The sequence below is a fragment of the Polyodon spathula genome, chromosome 9 (assembly GCF_017654505.1).
Source record: "Polyodon spathula isolate WHYD16114869_AA chromosome 9, ASM1765450v1, whole genome shotgun sequence".
NCBI classification, from domain to species: Eukaryota; Metazoa; Chordata; class Actinopteri; order Acipenseriformes; family Polyodontidae; genus Polyodon; species Polyodon spathula.
Genome location: NC_054542.1, coordinates 47750564 through 47770365, shown reverse-complemented (window position 1 = coordinate 47770365; position 19802 = coordinate 47750564). Strand labels below are relative to the sequence as shown.

Below are 19802 nucleotides of genomic sequence, written 5' to 3'. Positions count from 1 at the left end.
CTCAAACCTCTCCTCTCCCTCCACTGCCAACAGCACTATAGTCTCCACTTACTTGCTATTAATATTTTGTCATGGAGAATGGAATCATTACAGGCCCATTTAGCCTATAAATAATAGTTCTGTGATATCACTGTGGCAAGTTAAAAAGCCAAGGTGGATGAATTCTAGACAACGCCTGCAGTGTTACTGTATAAAAGCTAAAGCATTAGAAACCTGAATGCAGCACAGCCTCAAGAGCTGCTTTTGAGTTTTTGAAAAAGCATTGCATCCTACCTGGAGGCTGGTGAGACTGACTGTAAAGTCAAGGTTACAGTTTCATTCAGAGGTCTGTGAACACTTACAAAAAAGCGTACTATAAAACTCAACAAGATAGCAACATGGCCATTTCCAGTTAAGAACGTACAAATCTACAAAATAAATAGGAGCGTGAGCCAGCCCAGCAATCCCCATTCATTAATTTCTGCAGACCATATCGTTGTCTTCAACTGGATGGGCATGATTTGAGCTCCTGGGCAGGCACTGTGGTAGAATGGGATAAGATTTCCAGTTGAAACATGTCACTGAAACAGGATATCCTCAAGAGTGATGTCCTTCGCCAGCTTATTATCTAAATCCATACTTGATCCTGCAGGAATGAATCAATGTCTCCAGGAATGTAGTTAAGGTGTTTTTGAGCATGGTATATCACAGTGAATTTTTATAAGAGTGAGTGCACTGTTTCAGATAGAAGGTCTACAGCCAGCCATACTGCAGGTGTGGTATATCTGGTGGGTGCTATTACCCACCACATAATCCATGAGTGTACTTTTTATTTTATTGTAAGGGTAATAGCCATCTCCTCCCAAAGGTAACTATCAAGCCCTTGTCACTAAACCAGGGGCAGGCACAGACAGACAATTGGCACTGGTTAACTCTATACACAAGTGTCTCTTTGGAGCCCTCATACTTCAATCTCAGCATCAGGGCTGCAGAATAGCTGCACGCAGGTCTGCGAGCACCTTCAGAAAAGGGCAGTTCATCATACTAATGCTAAAAATCGAGGAAATCGGAGTACAGTAAATGAGTCTCCCGGAGGCACCAAAAGTTTTAATTACCCCAACAACCAGCACGGAACTGTGGCTCAGAACAAAGCAAGTGACGGGAAAATTACTGTACAAGTTCAGCAGCTATTCTAGACACACTTTAAAATATCACTTCATCTGGATTTCTTTGCCAAGCAGACAAGTCTTGTATTGAAATAGCTGCTGGTAAATGCAACCCTCCATGCATCACTAAAATTGCCTCAGCAATTATATCTTGTCAACCCTAACCAGATAATCTTAATCTATCCAATGACATGATGCTATTGTTTCACTCAGCAGTGAAGGGAAAGGCAGCAATTACTGCGGTCGGTAGGAGGGAGGGCGCGTGGGGTGGGAGGGGGCATGGAGATTGCAAGCTCTGTGGAAGGCAGTCTTCAGTTTGACAGGAATTCTGGCAGATGGATGCTGTGCTGCTGTGACCCCAGGGGTGACTGAAACATCATTAAAAGAATTAGCTTCCGTACTCTCCATATTCATAACAGCGGCTAATGGACTAGTCCATGTAACCCCTGTGTGCCGAATTGTCCTACAGCACTGCCATTACAACAGGTCATTAAAGCAGCATTAGTGCCATGCTGCTGACGATGAATTCACATTTAAACTTCTCTGCAAACAAACTAGGTGATTTAGGACTTTGCACCGTAACTGAGCAGGAGCAGCGCTGTGCATTTCCCCACTGATCGACCAAATGAAACAAACATTTAGTAAGTCAAGATTTATTGCTGTTTGGCAAAAATATGCACACAAGCAAACTGCATTCAGTCATGTATTTGTACTTAGTCTGTTCAGAAGCAGAATAAAGAGAGATCTTTACTATTTAGAACACATTTTTATTTTCGCCACACTTCTTCCGTCACATTTAGAAATAGAATAAAATCTTTTTTTTTTTTTTTTCAAAACTAAGCAAAAAGCCAAGTATTATAATTCACATTATTCTGGAACCTTCTCATTTAAAAAAGGAAGCTATTTCAAGACTTTTCTATATCCTTGTGTTTTTCTATGCCAGGTCTTTAACCAGGTATGGAGAAGCAAGCCTTCATAATCAAGCTAAGCCAATCGAGCTCTGCCTTTTCTCTCGTCTCCAAGAAGACATAACGAGGAGTCAGAAACCATCATCAATCGTCAACAGAATACACCCAGCTTCATTAATTAGTCCCTCTTGCACTTCAATAGGTCACGTCACCATTGTGTCAAACACCAGTATTATATATTTTCATTAGCCACCATGCTGGGGATGTCTGATTTGTTTCTCAAAGCACAGGTAAACTAGGCAGGGGCAGTTTGTGTCACATCTGAAGAGCAGTGTGGTGAAGCTCCTCTGAGCTCACTGTCCCAGGGCCAAGTCTGCCGCCATTTCTCTTTTGGCAGATATTGTTCTAAAACAACGCATTTTGTTTATTTAAATCCATTCTGATTTAAAATCTCATTCACAAGATGTACCAATGAAACCTGCAATGCCCCTACACCTGGGTGCACCTGCTTGCTGTAGTACTGTGTGGGGTTACGCCTGTGAGCACCTGCTTGCTGTAGTACTGTGTGGGGTTACGCCTGTGTGCACCTGTTTGTTGAAGTAATGTGTGGGGTTACACCTGGGTGCACCTGCTTGCTGTAGTACTGTGTGGGGTTACGCCTGCATGCACCAGCTTGCTGTAGTACTGTGTGGGGTTACGCCTGCGTGCACCTGCTTGCTGTAGTAATGTGTGGGGTTACACCTGCGTGCACCTGCTTGCTATAGTAATGTGTGGGGTTACACCTGCGTGCACCTGCTTGCTATAGTAATGCGTGGGGTTACACCTGCGTGCACCTGCTTGCTATAGTAATGTGTGGGGTTACACCTGTGTGCACCTGTTTGTTGTAGTAATGTGTGGGGTTACGCCTGCATGCACCAGCTTGCTGTAGTAATGTGTGGGGTTACGCCTGCATGCACCAGCTTGCTGTAGTAATGTGTGGGGTTACACCTGTGTGCACCTGTTTGTTGTAGTAATGTGTGGGGTTACACCTGTGAGCACCTGCTTGTTGTAGTAATGTGTGGGGTTATGCACACTGCTAAAAAACACATCTTCAATTACATTTCAAATATCTTATTCCTGTAAAGATTTAAATCTTGTGACCGACTTTGCTTCCTACAATTTTAAAGTAACTTCCTCCAAGAATATGTAGAATTGTGATCAGAAACAGGCCTGTTGATATGATAGGTTTCTACAGTGTGATTAAATCCGCTGTACATTTTCAGTTGAAAAAAAATGATGATGATGATGATAATGATAATGATGATGATAATATGAATGGTGTCCTTTAGAAGAGAAAGGCTATCATTAATGAGGAAGTATCCCTGTCCAACTTCCACATGCCGCATATCAACAGCAAGTGCTATTTTAACCCTATAGGGGTCACTATCAGACCGTTATCATCTCCTGCATGATTTGGTCCAGCAAAACCTTGAAGAGAGTTTGAAGCAGAACACTCCAAGATTTATCAATGAAATCTATCACGAGAGCAACAGAAAAGCATTGCACTACATCACACAATCCCAACCTCAGACCAAGATAAGCCATTTCAGGAAAGTGGTTTCACATCCCGCATGTTTTCAAAACGCAAGTTTACCGTTTTTACACAAAATGAAGCCAAGCTGCAAGGCATCCCATCATTTAACCCAGGCCTCTTGCAGACAATGCATTCATGACAAACACAGGAGCGGCTGCAGCTGCTCCGCTCCAAACAAATCAGCATCTGCGTGGCCCTGTAATTGCGTCACGCCTTTCCTCAAAGTAAACAACTGCTGGGAGACAAGATGTCTTTATTTAAACAGTCATATACTGTGTATCTTAATTTTGCATAATGGACAGCGAGTAGCTGCAACAGTTTAATGCATTGAGCCACTTTATTTTGTGTATTATTTTTAATTCACTGTATGCCGTGTATGATTCAGAAACTGGTCTGCATTTTCCATTTTTTCATAGTACTTGTTTTTCGGTAATCATCAAACGCTATGAAAAAATGAAAAATGTAGACCAGTTTATGAAACTGCACGGCCAAGCGACAAAACAAGAAATCTGGACAGCCTAAAGCAAAGGATGCTGTGAAGTACTTTGCTTTAGGCCAATAAAAAAAAAGTATATCATTAAACCTGATTAGTGTCTTTTGAATAGTTCACCCCGCCCCCCTTAAAATCAGTTTGTCAGTGGATTAATCGAGACTGCAGTGTCAGAGGGAGGATCAGACACCTGACATTCAGAACCCAGCTGACCGAGCCATCACAGTCAACATGACTAACACACGATCATGTTAATCCTTAAGCTTAATGTGCAAGTTTCCTGTTAAATTTTTTTAAACTCGACACACACACTGCAAAACTAGAAGCTGGCCCGATTTGATGTGCTGCTTAAGTTCCACACTAATTTTACAGGTAGAATGCCCAATAAATCCAGCCTTGGTTGTAAATCCTGACAGCTGGTTATCTCCCAATCTGAAGGTTTATACTGAAATCTGCAGATTCCCCTGCATTCCCCAGGATATCTTTCTTCCGCTTGTTCATTCTAAAGGAGTGCGGTGCAGCCCCTATTCATGGGCAATTTACAGAACCTCCTTATTTATTTGTTGGTTTTAACGGACACATGCAAGGTGTGGTATGCACTAGTGTAGCACCTTTCGCATAGTAAAGTACATCTAAAGGCCCTTTAAGTAACATAAAATCATTGAATAATTCCTTAAAGTTGAATAGCGCTGCAACAGTGTGACGTTACCTATGTGGGTCGTCCCTGATAAATAAGGAGTCAGACACAGAGCAGTGGGTGTTGATACGCCACACAGGTGCTGTCACTGGGGTAGCTCTAGTGTCAGATTGAATAAAGACAAATCAAAGCTAAAAATAAAAATTTGCCACATACAGTGAGCGCTACCTTACGAAGCCTTTGCTATACTGTTAGGAGCCAATCCCCTAAACTAACCTGGCAAAACCCTGGCGCACTCCCGGCAACTCCGGCCTCGGCTGGGCAATGCCTTCACCAGGACCGTCTTGGAGTGGAAGGGTTTCGTGCAGTAATGCTCTCCTCTGGAGCGGACACAGAGGCTTCCTCTCTGTGTCTGTGTAACCATGGCGTTGCAGTAGCCTTGAACGTTGGTGCTGCTGTGCGCTTAAACAGACTAAGCAAGCAGCACAAGTACATTTTGAATAGATTTTAAAACAGAGCAGATTCCCGGATACAGCTGGGTAATGCATTTCACAGCTCTGGATAGTAGGATCTGTAATCCTACACATATGCAGAAGCGCAGCATCCTCAGAACAAAGGGACTGAACAGAACTGAAGAGTGCAAACAGATTTGAAACAGAACAGGGAAGTGATTCATATAAAAAGTACAGCACACTTAATTATTCATTATAACATATCTGCATACAAAGTTTGATGAAATTCAAGTAAACAAGACCCAAAATATGGAACGTGTTCAAGAATTTGTAGAAAAATCTGCCTGGAAGAAGTTTTATCGCAATATGATGAGAAATTGTAAAGATATTCAAGCACAGCATAAATACAGAGAGAAGGATGGATATACATGCACAACATGTTGAGTAGTTTAGTCCTCATCAAAAAGGAGGCCGTGATTCTTATACTCCTAAGAACTAATAGAAAGTGTGATAACGTAAAAGGCTTTGACACATTCAGTCTCAATAGCCTCCACTGGTGTTTTCCACTATTCTAACAACTTTGACGGTTATTAATACAGCTTAGTTTGGGTGAGAAGAAACTAAAGTTTGTCATTGAGCAATCTTTAATTCACATTGATCAGAATCTTCAGAAACTTGTGATCACAACAACTCAAAGTAAACCATACATGAGCAGCTAATATGAAGTGCTGTAGTAGCTAATCCATCACATTTACCCAATGGTTCTCAACAGGGTGGGGGGGGCGAAGCAATCCAAAGATAAAAAATAAAAAAGTAGTTTTTTTTTTTTTTTTTTTTTTTTTTTTTTTTAATTAAAATGTATACCTGAGATGACGTTCTGTAGATGGTGCAGGTCTACGACTTTTGCGCAGCAGTGTACATACCAGTGACCACAGTTGTGGTCCCTGGGGTTTGCATCATAAATAGGAAGGGTCAATGCCCTGATCCTTAGCATGACTGCTCTAATTAATTCATTGCAACAGCTTCACTTTCTGCAACAATCTTCTGCTGTCACCCAAAGCTATTTGAATCTTTTTTTCCATTACCAATGTATTATGATGTGTGCGTGGGCCTGAGTGTGACACACTAAACCTTTAAGTAATTATACCTCAGGAAGTTTTGAAAAACAGTAGCTGCTGTGAAATCTAAGAAGTAATGCATACTGTACACACAGGACTTGCCCCTCCAAACAAACTCCCAATGACAGAACCCAGAGATGTTTCTGTAAGGGGTTCATTGCTTAACAAATGAAGGGACCCAAGGAATTTATTTACATTAGAAAAATAAACTAAAATCATGAAATTAACTATTTGTTCATTTCATACAGAGGTCTTCTCTATATTTAATATGTTTAATAATTATCAGTGCATAAGTATTCAGGAATATGGCATGTATGCTTGAAACCTGAAATACTTCTTGAACAGAGATTAAAATAAATGTCAACACAATCACCAAGTGTGAATTTGGTGCGTCTTTGAAATGGTTCAAAATGTATCTGAAATCAAGTCAAGTTTCCGAAGAGGCTCAGTCCTGACCTGCATACACCAGGTATTGCATCTCAACCAATGATCAAGAGGTAACCATGCTAACCATGATCCACAAAACCCTTGTGATACCTAGCAGTACTTCAGAAAGATAGGTGGGCTGTAATACCCATATGAGGAGGACAAGACCTAGCTGTGCCTGAAGCATGTCAGGCACAATCTAATCTTTACTATATTAGGAGTATCAAACTGATATATTAGCAAGCCTAATGCAGGATATTCAGTTATTTACAGCAAAGCAGCTCAAGTTAATTCAATAACAGCTGCTCTCGGATGCAAGCGTTTTCCAGACCTTCCTTGATTTTATCACTTTTCCTGCCTTATCTGGGCACCTGCACTGCTCTGCTGTGCTGTGTTTACTGAACTCAAACTGACAGCTGCCAAGCATCGATCCTTTTTCAAGGACAGCTCAGGCCAGGTAGTTAGTTTCTCTCTAATGTCTGCTGAATGTTGTCCTTGCAGGTAGTTTTTACAATGAACAAAGTTCAACAGTGTGCCAGCTTCTGCTCCCTTCCAGACCATGGAACATGGAATACAGAAATAACTGTGGAATTTGGAAGGCACAAAATAAACCCAGCAGAAGGATGTGTGGAACAGTTTGCCTGTTATTAAGGCACAGCACTGAAGACATTGAGAGAGGCTTCTGGTCGTCACTGAGTTTCTTTTAGTGCTTCTAAATGTAGCACTATGAGTGTTTACAGTTATGGTTAAAGTGCAATACAGGCACAGGGAATCAATAACAGGTGTTTAATTAACAGAGGACACTGAAATGGTGTACACAGGGTGAATCTGAATACCATCAGAGGAAAAGGAATTAAAACCTGCTTTTCTTACCACATTGGGCACCTGGTCCATGAAACTCATTGGATTCGACGTGCATACAACCCTATTCCAACAAGATGGTAGCTATCCTATTTTCTTAAACTCGGCTGGTCCGACAGCCACTGACATGAGCTAACCTGCTCCCACCATACAGCTGCCAAGTAGTCTTGCCAGGTTAATGTCAAACCCCGGATGTTCTGTAAACTGTGGTCACAATGTTACTTTACTTAAATATTATACAGCTGAATTCTCTAGAGGAGGATGTGAAATAAGAGTTAACCTGAAGGAAAAGTAGGTGCAATTTGCCAATGAGCTGCTGTGTCAATGAAGTAAAGTATTGTGGCTGTTGCAACCTTCAAGTTTCAGTAGTCATTCTGTTTAACTGTTAATCACACCAGAGAACTGTCACTTCCCCATCCCAGTCACTAGACACTGCAAGTTATAGCCGAAGTCCAATATCACCCTGTGGAAACTAACTGCAGGGTAATGTACTGGGGAAGCCCTCAAAATCTTCTAATCCACAGCTTTGGGCAGAGCTAAAACTCACTCCTCAGGTTAGCAGTTTTTAGGAGTGCCACTTATTTGAAGTATATGTGCCATCATTCAAACATACTTTGTTTACTTCTTTGTTTAACTCTAGAAGCAGCCTGGTTACAAGTTTAGTTTGGAATCCACTGCTAGTTTTTAATAATGCTATAGTCGGGAGCCATATACTTACGATGCTGTGTGACTTGTCTTCCCCCTTATAGCAAGAATGCAGGTGCTAGTGCAATGGCATTATGGGGCAAAGAAAGCTACAACCATGCTCCTTTATAACTGGCTCCATGGTATACTGTACAGGTTAGCTTTACAAAGGGGGAGAACTGCAGCTCTCAGGATCATCTTTGCCCTTTATTTTTCAATACTTTCAACCTTAATGAGATTCATACATATTTGTGTGTGTTTTGCAGATTTGGGTTCAATTTATCTGTACGCTAGAACATAAGTCAGGTTTCTGGTGTACATTTTCCACAAAAAAAGTACAGCACAAGAGCCTCTGTTCAGCACCTGTTCACTACACCCATAGGTTTAGCTGGAGCACTTAGGGTATATTGCTGGTTGTTGCCATGGAGTTAGCTGCTCTAAGAAATGCCACTGCACTCCAGTAGTTAAACACACATGGCAACTGGACAGAATATTCTTAAGGCGGGATTACACAAACACAACTGGAGCAAAACTGGGGAGGCATGCGAAGTGAAACGACAAGAGCCAGCAAGGTCTTCACAACGACCTCAGCACTGTAAACAGCAGGTGTATTCACACATACCTGAGACAAGACAGCCAACAAGGTGTTCACACATCAGCGTCTTCACAACGACATAAGCACTGTGTTTGGTGCCGTGAAAAACAGGTGTATTCACACATACCCGAGACGAGAGAGCAGACAAGATCGGCAGGGCGAACAAAAAGGGTTCAGAGTTTTGCAATGCCCGAATTCGCTTGCCACTTAACCATGTCTATACTTCAGTAAGCTTTTCTAACCTTTTAACACCTTTCAAAGAGCCATGCAAACAGTTCACAGTACAGCAAGCATACGTACTTCCATCCGGTTCTGGGCTACAAGCAATCACCTATATCTTTTAATCCTCTACAGTCCTGATTATTTCCAGTGTTTCCAATACTGTATATGCACCTGCTATTCACTCTACATCCATTATTAATAACTGCATAGAAACAAAAAAACAACACAACACAGAATGTGTTTTGTACACAGAAAACAGCACCTACAATGACTTTTATTGTATTATTATTATTAAAGGAGTAAGCAATGGCTTCACGTTTGTACATCTCAATATGAAAGTTGTATATTTATTGCACTGTGTCTTGCTCATAGTCTACATTATGTTCCAACCAAAGCCACTTAGCGGTACTGGGCATTACATATGGACAGTGTGTTTAGAAAATAAAACACTCAAACTGCTTTTATGATCTGATATATAAATTGGAATTCCTTCAGCAAAACGGGATAAAGTCTAATGCAATAACATTCTTTGCTCTGGGATTTTTATTGGGTTATATAACTTTTCATTTCGAACTGGCAGAAGGACGAGTTTGAACTCCAACACAAGAAGTGATTAGGTTCTAGGAAGCAGAAGCATTGCTTCATCTATATAAGCAGAAGAGGACCGTTGCAAAGGTTACTAAGTGGATTTAAAAAACCTCATTCATCACTCCGCTCAGTAGGCTGCTGGCTGACTACTTAAAGATTTAAAAACATCAGCCAGCTAAATCTGGCGACTCTTAAGCCATATATGGCTCCAAATGCTCCACAATATGGCTCTCTTGATTTGGACGTGAAGTCTGGACAGTCAGTAGTTTTTGACAGAAACAAGTCTGTTTAATGAGCACAAAAACACTAATGCATTGTGTAGTCCAGTTCAACAGGGTTTTTTTTGCCTTTAAGAACTGGTAATAGATAGGGCTCTTTCAGCCAAAAGGTCTGCTATCAAGAATAAAGTAGCTACAGGCACTGCATTTCCCTAATGGTATTTACTCCTGCGGGTTCGGTTAACCACTGATCAGAATGACAAAAACAAACAAACCATCCTTCTCTGACAGAACAAGAGCTCTGCCTCTCTAAATATAGTCAAGTTAAATAATGCAGTGGGAGTGTAAAGCACAAGTGAATAATTAAACACACCTTTTCTTGTTAGACAATGGGGATGTATTTATAGCACTACAGCTAAAGTGGAACATCTCCAGCTGGGGTTGATATCATTTGAATAAGATTCTCACTTCACACACAGAAAGTGATTTGTGGTTCATGTGTACCTGGTGATTATTTATTGCCTTTTCTTTGTGCTCATCATAAGCAGGTGTGAAATGTTCAAACGCTATTGCTAAGGAAGGTGACGCAGAAGGACACAGGTAAAAACGGCCATCAATAAAACAGAACTGAAATGGAGCCGGTATTGTACAAATGTGCCCCCCATTAACAAAACACTACACCACATCAGAAGTGGCATTGAGTTGAACTGACCTAACATGGTACATCACTGTGTACAGAAAAAAATTCAGATCTATTTCTAAAAGCACAATATCCTTGTTCCTGTTTTTAATCACAATAGTAATAGCTGTACACACACACACACACAGCATTTGCCACCATGACAAAGATCAATATGGCTGCTGAAAACAGGGACATCATGCTGTGATTAAGTCATGTGACTACTTCTAACATGGCTAAGACACGAGTCACCTCTAGAAATGCCAGCCTCCTCTGATTACTCTGTTGTATGCTGTATCAAGGCAAGCATAGAATTATTCCAAATGTGTGAATTCACAACTCCAAAATAAAAAAAATATTTGAAATGCTTTTGATCTCTGTGTGCCATTAAATTGCCTCACTAAACAACTGAGTGTTTTTTCTTTCAACAATTAGATTTCTGTGAGCGCAAAAGCACTGGAGTACTGTACTAAGAACCATAGCAGTACAACTCCGTGCAGTAGAACGTGTTGAGAGATCTGGCATGGAATGACTTTCTCATAGTCGATGCTGCTGAGTGAATCCACCTAGCACTCATTCAAATGCAATGACAGAATGACCGGTCGACTCACACCGCTCCAAATTACACTATGCTGCTAAGCAGGTGCAGATCGAAGGAAAGCATTTCTCTGAGTGCAGCTGTTTCATTCGGTTTAAACATACTTTCCCACACACAGAACTTGTAATATAAACAGAATACATGTTAACTGAGGGCTGTGGTTATTTCACTCATGAGGATGTCCATAAACAACCCAGTCATCCTCACTTGTGAGCACAAAAAACAAACGGAGGAGGCAGTCGATACAGTAGTCAACAGGTAACGTAAAACTGGGCCTTCAAGACTTAAAGGAGAGACATTTAAAGTCAAAATTGTTTAATTAAAATAAGGACACCCTACATTGTTGATAAGGGGCTGCTTGCAATCCTAGGTTGTGGAGTTTTATCAGGGCACAGCTTTGCTGTGAATCATTGCACTTACATATGCTTTCATAGAAGGTATGTTTTAGGAAACCTAACTCAGAATATTAGTTTAGTAAAAAATACACTTTAAAAATGTTTTTTTTTTAAATCATGTAGTCTCTAGGTAAACACATTTTCCAAAAACTCCACTATCCACACTAGCTAAAGAAATGTGTTGATCTTGCATTATACAGGTCATGTGACAGGGGTTTTATTTAAAAGAGAGCACTACCCATCCACCCAGCAGCACACATTCAATCGCCTTCAGTGTCTTCAACTAATTCAGCCAATTAACAGCAATTATCTTCCAAGTATCCTCATACAGTTTTTACTATCAATTCCTAAAAGTTGCTGATTTTACTGGCCAGCATAACACAGTCTTAGATGGGCAGCTAATAGTGAACTGTTTACAGAGTCCAGGCTTCTTAAGACTTACTGTAATATAAGCTTTAAGATTCTTTAGCCAAAGGTCATTTTAAATCTGAGATTACAAAATAAGAGTCAATTTGGATGAAAGGTTTGCATAAAGCACTGATGTAATGCCCTGCAATTATGTGCACATTTCATTTCTACATCACTGATAGTATGAATACTGGTCCCTTCAAGTGTTCCTATGTTACTTAATTATAAAATATTAAATATCTTCCCTAAACAAGAATCACAAAGCAGCTTGCAAAACAATCTATTGTTTGTATGTTAAAATCAATAGGCACTCTTTGCTTCCAAGAGTGTGTTTTAATCTCTTTCAGAAATAAAACAAGTCCAACCTTGGCACTCTTGGGAAAGATGAGGTGTTTTTGAATGTTTCAAACTCATTAGGACTCCATTGTCCTCAAGCATTGCATTACAGCTGCATATATTAAACACATTCTCACCACACGATTATCTGATGCAGAATTCAGTTAAACACACCGCTATCATATTCCTGAGGAGAAGACCATCCACACCAAGGTTGGGACTATTGTCTGTTCTCATTCATTCAAAACATGTAGGTAGGTGCTTTTTTAAATAGGGTTACATTTAAGTAGTGCTTACAAATATCAATTCAAATACATTAACTATTGGATAATTGTATACCTGAGCCCAAAATCTGGAACTAGTACCTTCCAACATTTTAACACAGCAAATAAAAAAAAATATTTTCAGAAGACTAAACAGTAATTTGTCTAATAATAGACAGAGTAGCAAACCAATTGCAAATCTTACAAATAAATGACCACATGTAGATTCTCAAAGAGTTCGGTTTTATGAAAATACACAGTGGCTCAAAAATACTTTGGTTTAAAAAGTGAAGCCTAACAAAACAAAACAAAAAAACACATATTGCAAACATGAAATTAACCAGATAAAGGCTGCCCGCGTAACACTTACATAGCTTAGCATAGTTACATAGCTACATCTCCGACTACAAGAAACATCTGGGTCAAAGGTCGTCAAGACTGGGGCGAAAATGTAAACATTGCAACAATGATACATCATAGGCATTTCAAGGACCAGTTTTGTTCTCCAACAGGATGTACGGAAGCTGCTTTTTAAAATGGAGATTTTCTTTAATTCCAAAAAGAATGCATGTCATAAGATTAAGGGGCCGCAGGGTACATTTGGGGGGTTTATCATGGACATTAACAGTCGAATATCTTCACCCTTACAGCACAAAAATAAAATACTTCTCCTACCAGACATAAAACAACCATCTCCACCTCCATAGTACAGCAATGTGGATGAAACGGATACCCTATCTAAATGACTTCCTGTGGGCTAGGTCACATGACCCCATTGCACTTAGGAAGTAATGTGATACCAGGAAACAGCAGCAACATTTGCTTCCATAGCGTTGTCTTTAAAATACAAGTACACTCCAAACCCATGCGCAGAAGCACAAACTCTTCAACAGGAGACAGGGTGACCAGTGATAATACTGCTGATGCTTCGCGAGGTAAAGAAATTGATTTTACAACCTTAGTTAGCATTCCTTCAGTCTCTATTACACACCATTCCCTCCAGATTTGGGTTTTCAAGCTCAAACATGACACACTTTGATTACCAGCCTTCAGTTTAATTAAACAAGTTAATAAACAAGTCTGCAGAGGACTGACACTGTTTCCAAACTGAAAACTATTTTAAATCTACATCGTCTATATATGAAAAGTCAGCCCAGCCATGTTTTTTAATGTTGTCAACCAAGCCACCAACTATCAGTAATAATAAAGCACTGTACTCTTTAGGGATGAAATTGCCTAGGCAGCTTTCTGAAATGCATGCTTTTGTACTCCTCAAACACCAGAATGTATGCGCTCTCTGTACACATGTTTTTAACAACACAAATAATTTGGTGTTCATTGTGTTGTTTAACCAGAAACAACTCACATGTGCATTACAGCCCTTGGAGACAAACGCTGTAGCAAGGAGCAGCCACCAAGAAATACATAAACAAACAAACAAACAAACAAACACAGTATATCAACTGGATTTTTTAAGTAAAGATAAAATCTTTTGATTATTGCTGTAGCGTAAACCAGATTATCTCAAAACACCACTCACAATCCCTGTAGGAAAGACACCCTTAATACCGGCATCCTGTTCGCATTCAACAGTGCATCTTGTGAAACTGTAGCCTAAAGTAGCCCACTGTAGCCTCTTGAAACTCAAGAACAGTTAGCAGCACAGGCGATTTGGACCACTGATAACACGATTTAGATTCTTCATCATTCACAAAGAAATACAATGCATGCTGTGTTTACACGGTACTTACCTTACTCCTAATTTGGCCGGAGGTGGACACCTTCCTAATCAGTTTCTGGGGCCCTTCATGCTCTCCTTCGCTGTCTGAAGACTCGTCTCCCGTTACATGTCCTCCCGCGGCCCCGATTGGATGGTGCCGCATCCCAGTATCGACAATCCCTGCCACTGTAACCGCTCCCTTTTCAGACTCCTGTCGGGTAGAAACACACCACTCTGGGTTAACCTTAGTGCATCCAGCCGCTCCCTTCCTCTCCGGGACTCGAGAGCTGGACAGCGGCTGGGAAGCGGCTCTCCTCGCCGCCATCTTCCACAACCTCCTGTCTCTCAATATAAATATTCCACTTTACCTATTTGAAACTACTAAACACACTGAGGGAAAACGGCCATATTTCTATGGTATGCATTTACCCCGAAGCGTGTATTTTCTGTCTGCTACAGACTGTGTTAAAACTGTCGCCGCTGTCTCTGCTAAATTGAAGACTGCAGGAAATCTCTGTAGCAAACCCTAGTGGTAAATTAGAGACAGAATCTAAATTGCGATTTACACATTCTATAGGTGCGATTACTACTGTAGTTTTTATTTTCAAAACAAAAAGAACACATAGGTTTCTGATCTCGTATAGTGGAATCAAGTGGACACAGTAATAAATCAATGAACTTCAAATGCAATAGCACAACAACAACAACAACAACAACAACAACTACTACTACTACTACTACTACTACTACTAATACTAATAATAATAATAATAATAATAATAATAATAATAATAATAATAATAATAATCATTCATATAGGCTTAGCACCGATCAGTTAAACAGGAGGTGTGTGACTTTCTAATCATAACAAATGAGAGACGTCATGGTTGTTTTCTAACTTATTCCATTCATTAAATGTAATGTTGGATTCTAATTACTGTATGTAGGTTACTGTAGCCATTCGTTTGTAGAGCATTTAGGAGGCTTAAGGCGTTTTTTTGTTTGTTTATTTGTTTTAAGCACGGTGGGATACATTGTTCACATCGTTACTTTTTTAAGCAGCATACATTATCTACTGTAGCCTAATATTTAGAGTTTTTTAGAGCACCTTTTTTTGAAGAAGTGCAAGTGACAACACGCGCGAGAATAAGAATGTCCGCGTTCCTACTGAGCTGCCCTACTCTACTCATTTTGTTGTAAAAGCTCATCTATGTATGTGTTCTATTTTTTCCCATTATGATTTCATTATATAGGGCATACAGATACGGTTCTATATATACACACACGTCTTTTTTTCCCACTTAAGTTTATACACCTATCTTGTTCTGTAGGTACAGGGAGCGCACTTCTTCTTCTTCTTCTTCTTCTTCTTCTTCTTCTTCTTCTTCTTCTTCTTCTTCTTCTTCTTCTTCTTCTTCTTCTTCTTCTATCTATCATATATATATATATATATATATATATATATATATATATATATATATACACACACAGACACAGACACAAACACATTATATTTAAGTGACAACGCGGTCAGCAGCACAAATGGTTTTCACCGTGTGTTCACTTAACGGTACTGCTGCCGCAGGGCCGCGTCAAAGCACTATTGTGCTTCTTTCAGTGTGAACGCTGCTTATACACCTGGGCGGCTGCGAACGAGGTCGCACAAACATCACAGGATTGCTGTGAGATGGAGAGAGGGGGGTTCTCTGTCAGATCATGCAATGCGCAGTACAGTATCCTAGCAGGTTGTGGTATAAGTCTTCTCTGTTCTGGAATCTCTATTAAGAAAATAAGTGGATTTTATGTATGTTGAATGATATAATAGTTATTTGTTTTGTTTAATTCTAAATTAAGCCAGAAGGACAAACACATGGCTTTTTGGTAAATCGCTGGACTAATGGGGTAAACTTACTGTTTCTGATCCCCAATCGACCATTTGATATATGAAATCTTAACTTTATCCCTGAGTAGCATGAAAAAGCAAATCACCAGGACCATGCTTCTGAGAAAGTCGAGTATCTTCTTGTAACAATTGCAAAGTTTAATGGAGTTTAGGTTAGTGGTCCTATACTGCGCTTTCATTAGCACAGATCCTGCACAGGTAGCTCTTAATGCTCCCATTCTGGTAGTCTCATAGTAGGATCCCAAATCCAAAATGTTAACAAGATTAAAATACAGTTTCAATATTAGAACTTTCATTATTTACAAAGGCTTTTGTTCATGCTTTGTACAGCAAAGTGCACAATATATTGATCTTTTCCCCTTTGATCCAACGAGTACACAAATGATAAAGCATCTGTCTATAATGCTCATAACTGATTTAGTATTACTGAAAACTGAATACTTATTAAGCCTATTGGAAAGACTATAGAGAGCATCCCCTTGAAAAGCACATAATAACACAGACATGCTTAAGTAAGGTTGTTCAGTAATAGCACCCCTTTACTGTTTGTCTTCCTCTCCAGAAATATGTACATGTATTATTTATTTTAAATGTTGTTCCCTTGTAAGACATTATATTTATTAAAACAGGTGGCGAGGGAAGTGGCACCAGCTCCCCTGCAGCAAAAACAGCTGCTGGTATTTCACTGGACTTTTTAAATTCGGGAAACAACCCGAAGAGAATAAAATATAGGTAAGTGTTTAATTGATCAAGACAGTGAAACTGGAAACACAGGTGTTAGTTATTTTTTACAATAATAATACTATACATAATTTAAACTAAATAGCTGTTAAACGATTTGCTTTCACCGCGTCATAATATCATTACCGAAATGCACAGTAACAGGTCACATCTATTGAATTGTGTTTAACATGAACCGACACTATCACTTGTATAGGCTTGTGTGTTTATCACGAACCATCAAGAGAAGACAGTTCTGAATAGACTGACAGGCACGTTTGATCCTGCCCGGACACAAGTATTGAGTTTCACTCCCAGAGCCATAAACACGAGGTAGAAACCTGGGGTTCGGTTCTATATTGAAAATACGACAGGTCTTTCGACCAGTTATCACCTGCAATCTCGATAACTTATCACTTGTTTCTATAGTCGAGTCGAATAGTATGTTGTAGTGTTTCAGTGCATAAACCGCGCAACACAAGGAATGTATTTTGAATGCTTTGAAATCACATTTACGTAATCATTAGTCATATGGGTTTAGTGGCATGACACCCAATGTTCTATCTAATTTACATTGTATATGTAATTGTATATATTCCCATGTACCTATACTGTACATGTGTGCAACGGCAACATAAGCACACTTATTAATAGATAGTTATTTAACAAGTCTAGTTTAATATTTAAAATCAGAGTAGCCCTGTTTCTAAAAGGTTAATGAGGGAGGTGACTGTGGTTATCGCATCGTATTTATAAGCAAAGTAAATTGGTGTCTGTGAAATACTACAGGTAATACGACCAAGTAGCGTGAGCAACGTCATAGAAACGCTACCTCTATAGTGTATTGTGCTCCCGACATCACACTAGCCTGGTAGGACATCATACTGGAATATAGAAACGAGCCCCTGGTTTATTATCAAAACGATGCCTAATGCTACTGGCACAAGGTTGTGGTTTTTTTTTGCTTCCTTGTAAATTGAGCAAAAAAAAAAAAAAAAAAAAACAAAACAAAACACACAAAAAAAAAAAGAAAAAACAACGCGCTTACAAGGAGTCGGAAAGTCTTAAAAAATACTTATCATCATCCTCTCCTAACTGCACGCTGATACTGCTTAATATTAGTAACACATTGGTCAAAGACATTCTAAATCACAAAACCGAAATATATAAACAAAGTACTGAATTCACAAAGACCGTAAAGAAGCAAAGTGTATCTGACCTTAACATTGAATAAACAAGTGAACACAATACAATGTCGGTCGCATACTGTAATAATAAGTTTAACTGTGAACCCAGTGGTCAGAACGAATGGGGCCAAGCTTGGAATTCCTTCTTTACAGTTCATCCCGGAGCACATAGGAACAGAATTACATGTTCCGGTTTAAAATGGGTTGGGATGCCTAATTTATTTCTACTACCAGTAACAGGACAGATACATACATCTAAACATGCATATCTCATAATCGGTACACAGACACATGACACATAATCTCCTCAATGTAATACACACACACACACACACACACAAGCCCAGTGGGGAAGGCGGTATCTGTGATTTTGTCTTTAGCTGATGTGTAGGCAACTGTATTATCACATAACGCAATGGCAGCACATATATTTTTTCTACGAAGTTGTCAGACAAGAATGTCGGACAGCTCCACAGCGCCGGGTCCAGTTCGGAATGTCCTGCAAGTCACAGCGCTGTTCAAAACTCTAAATGCACAGAACGAATAAACGGAATGAATTTGCATGGCAATCTGTAATAATTGATTTGTAACATTTCGTTTCTGTTATTTGATATCTGTTTAGCCAGTCGTGTTTTTATTTATTTATTTATTTATTTATTTTAACAGTTGATCGTCAAAGTACTGGACTTGAACCCCATTTCCAGAGTTACCATTGCAAATACACTACATACAGTAAACCCGACAGCATCTGTAACCGAGTCCATGCATCCAAAAACACATAAGTTAAGAATTTAGGAAAGGAAAGAAACAAAAACGCAACAATAAAGAAACGGTACCCTGGTGTTAGCTAAAACCAAACGAAACATACCACCTACAAATAATCACGTGTGTGCATCGTTTTCGTTATATCTTTTTAACAAATACAATTATAATTTGTAAAACAAATAATAAATAAATTATTATTATTATTATTATTATTATTATTATTATTATTATTATTATTATTATTATTATTAATAATTAATAATAATAATAATAATAATAATAATAATAATAATAATAATAATGACAGCGTTCTAAAAGTGGTAATCTCCATTAAAGAACGCGAACAACAAATGTAAAGTCGCCAAGTTGAATAGATATCAAACTAAAGTGAAATACCCACCAGCTCTTCCCACACAGGACTGCGAATGAAATGGAACACATCCTCCATGATAATTACCACTCTTATCCGATTTGATCAGTTCTCTGAAAAAAAAAAAAAAAAAACTGCTCGAGATAGTTTCAAAGTGTTGCTGTCTAACTACCCAAGGTTTGCACACGATCTCTCCTTCCCAGTCGTTTATTTATCTCGCGTTTACACTCCTCCTTTACCTCTTGCCAGTTCCCTTCTGATCTGTTCCAAGGACGCTGCTGCTAAGCCACGTGACTCCGCTGTCAACCCGTATAAGGAGCAGAAGCAAGAGAGGATGTTGGTGACGTCATCACAAAAAAAGAACACTGAACAAACTTTTCTCAAAATCTCCTCCTGGTTTATTATATAATAGTCAAGTCAGATCATTGTGCCAAGTTTTCGATTCTTGCTCAATTTAAGGTATCAGATCTTTTTTTTTTGTTCTAGAATGGGTAAGGAACCATTTGAGAAAATGCGATCATTAAATTATTTAACTTTGTTC

The 19802-nt window shown here is 39.3% G+C and overlaps 1 protein-coding gene across 3 annotated transcripts in view; it reads right to left on the bottom strand.

Annotated features, from left to right (window-relative positions):
- Window positions 1-19489, bottom strand: part of dgkh (diacylglycerol kinase, eta) — a 78606-nt gene extending 59117 nt beyond the window's left edge. Inside the window, exons 1-2 of one of the 3 annotated variants that reach the window (XM_041259809.1) lie at window positions 19292-19489; window positions 14348-14527 (exon numbers count right to left, since the gene is read on the bottom strand). In XM_041259809.1, the coding sequence (XP_041115743.1) occupies window positions 14348-14527; window positions 19292-19339 (228 nt within the window). In that variant the 5' untranslated portion in view covers window positions 19340-19489. Of the gene's footprint in view, window positions 1-14347; window positions 14847-19291 lie in introns of those variants that run through there. The other 2 variants (XM_041259810.1, XM_041259808.1) reach the window with 2 other exon arrangements.
- Between the last annotated feature and the right edge of the window lie 313 nt (window positions 19490-19802).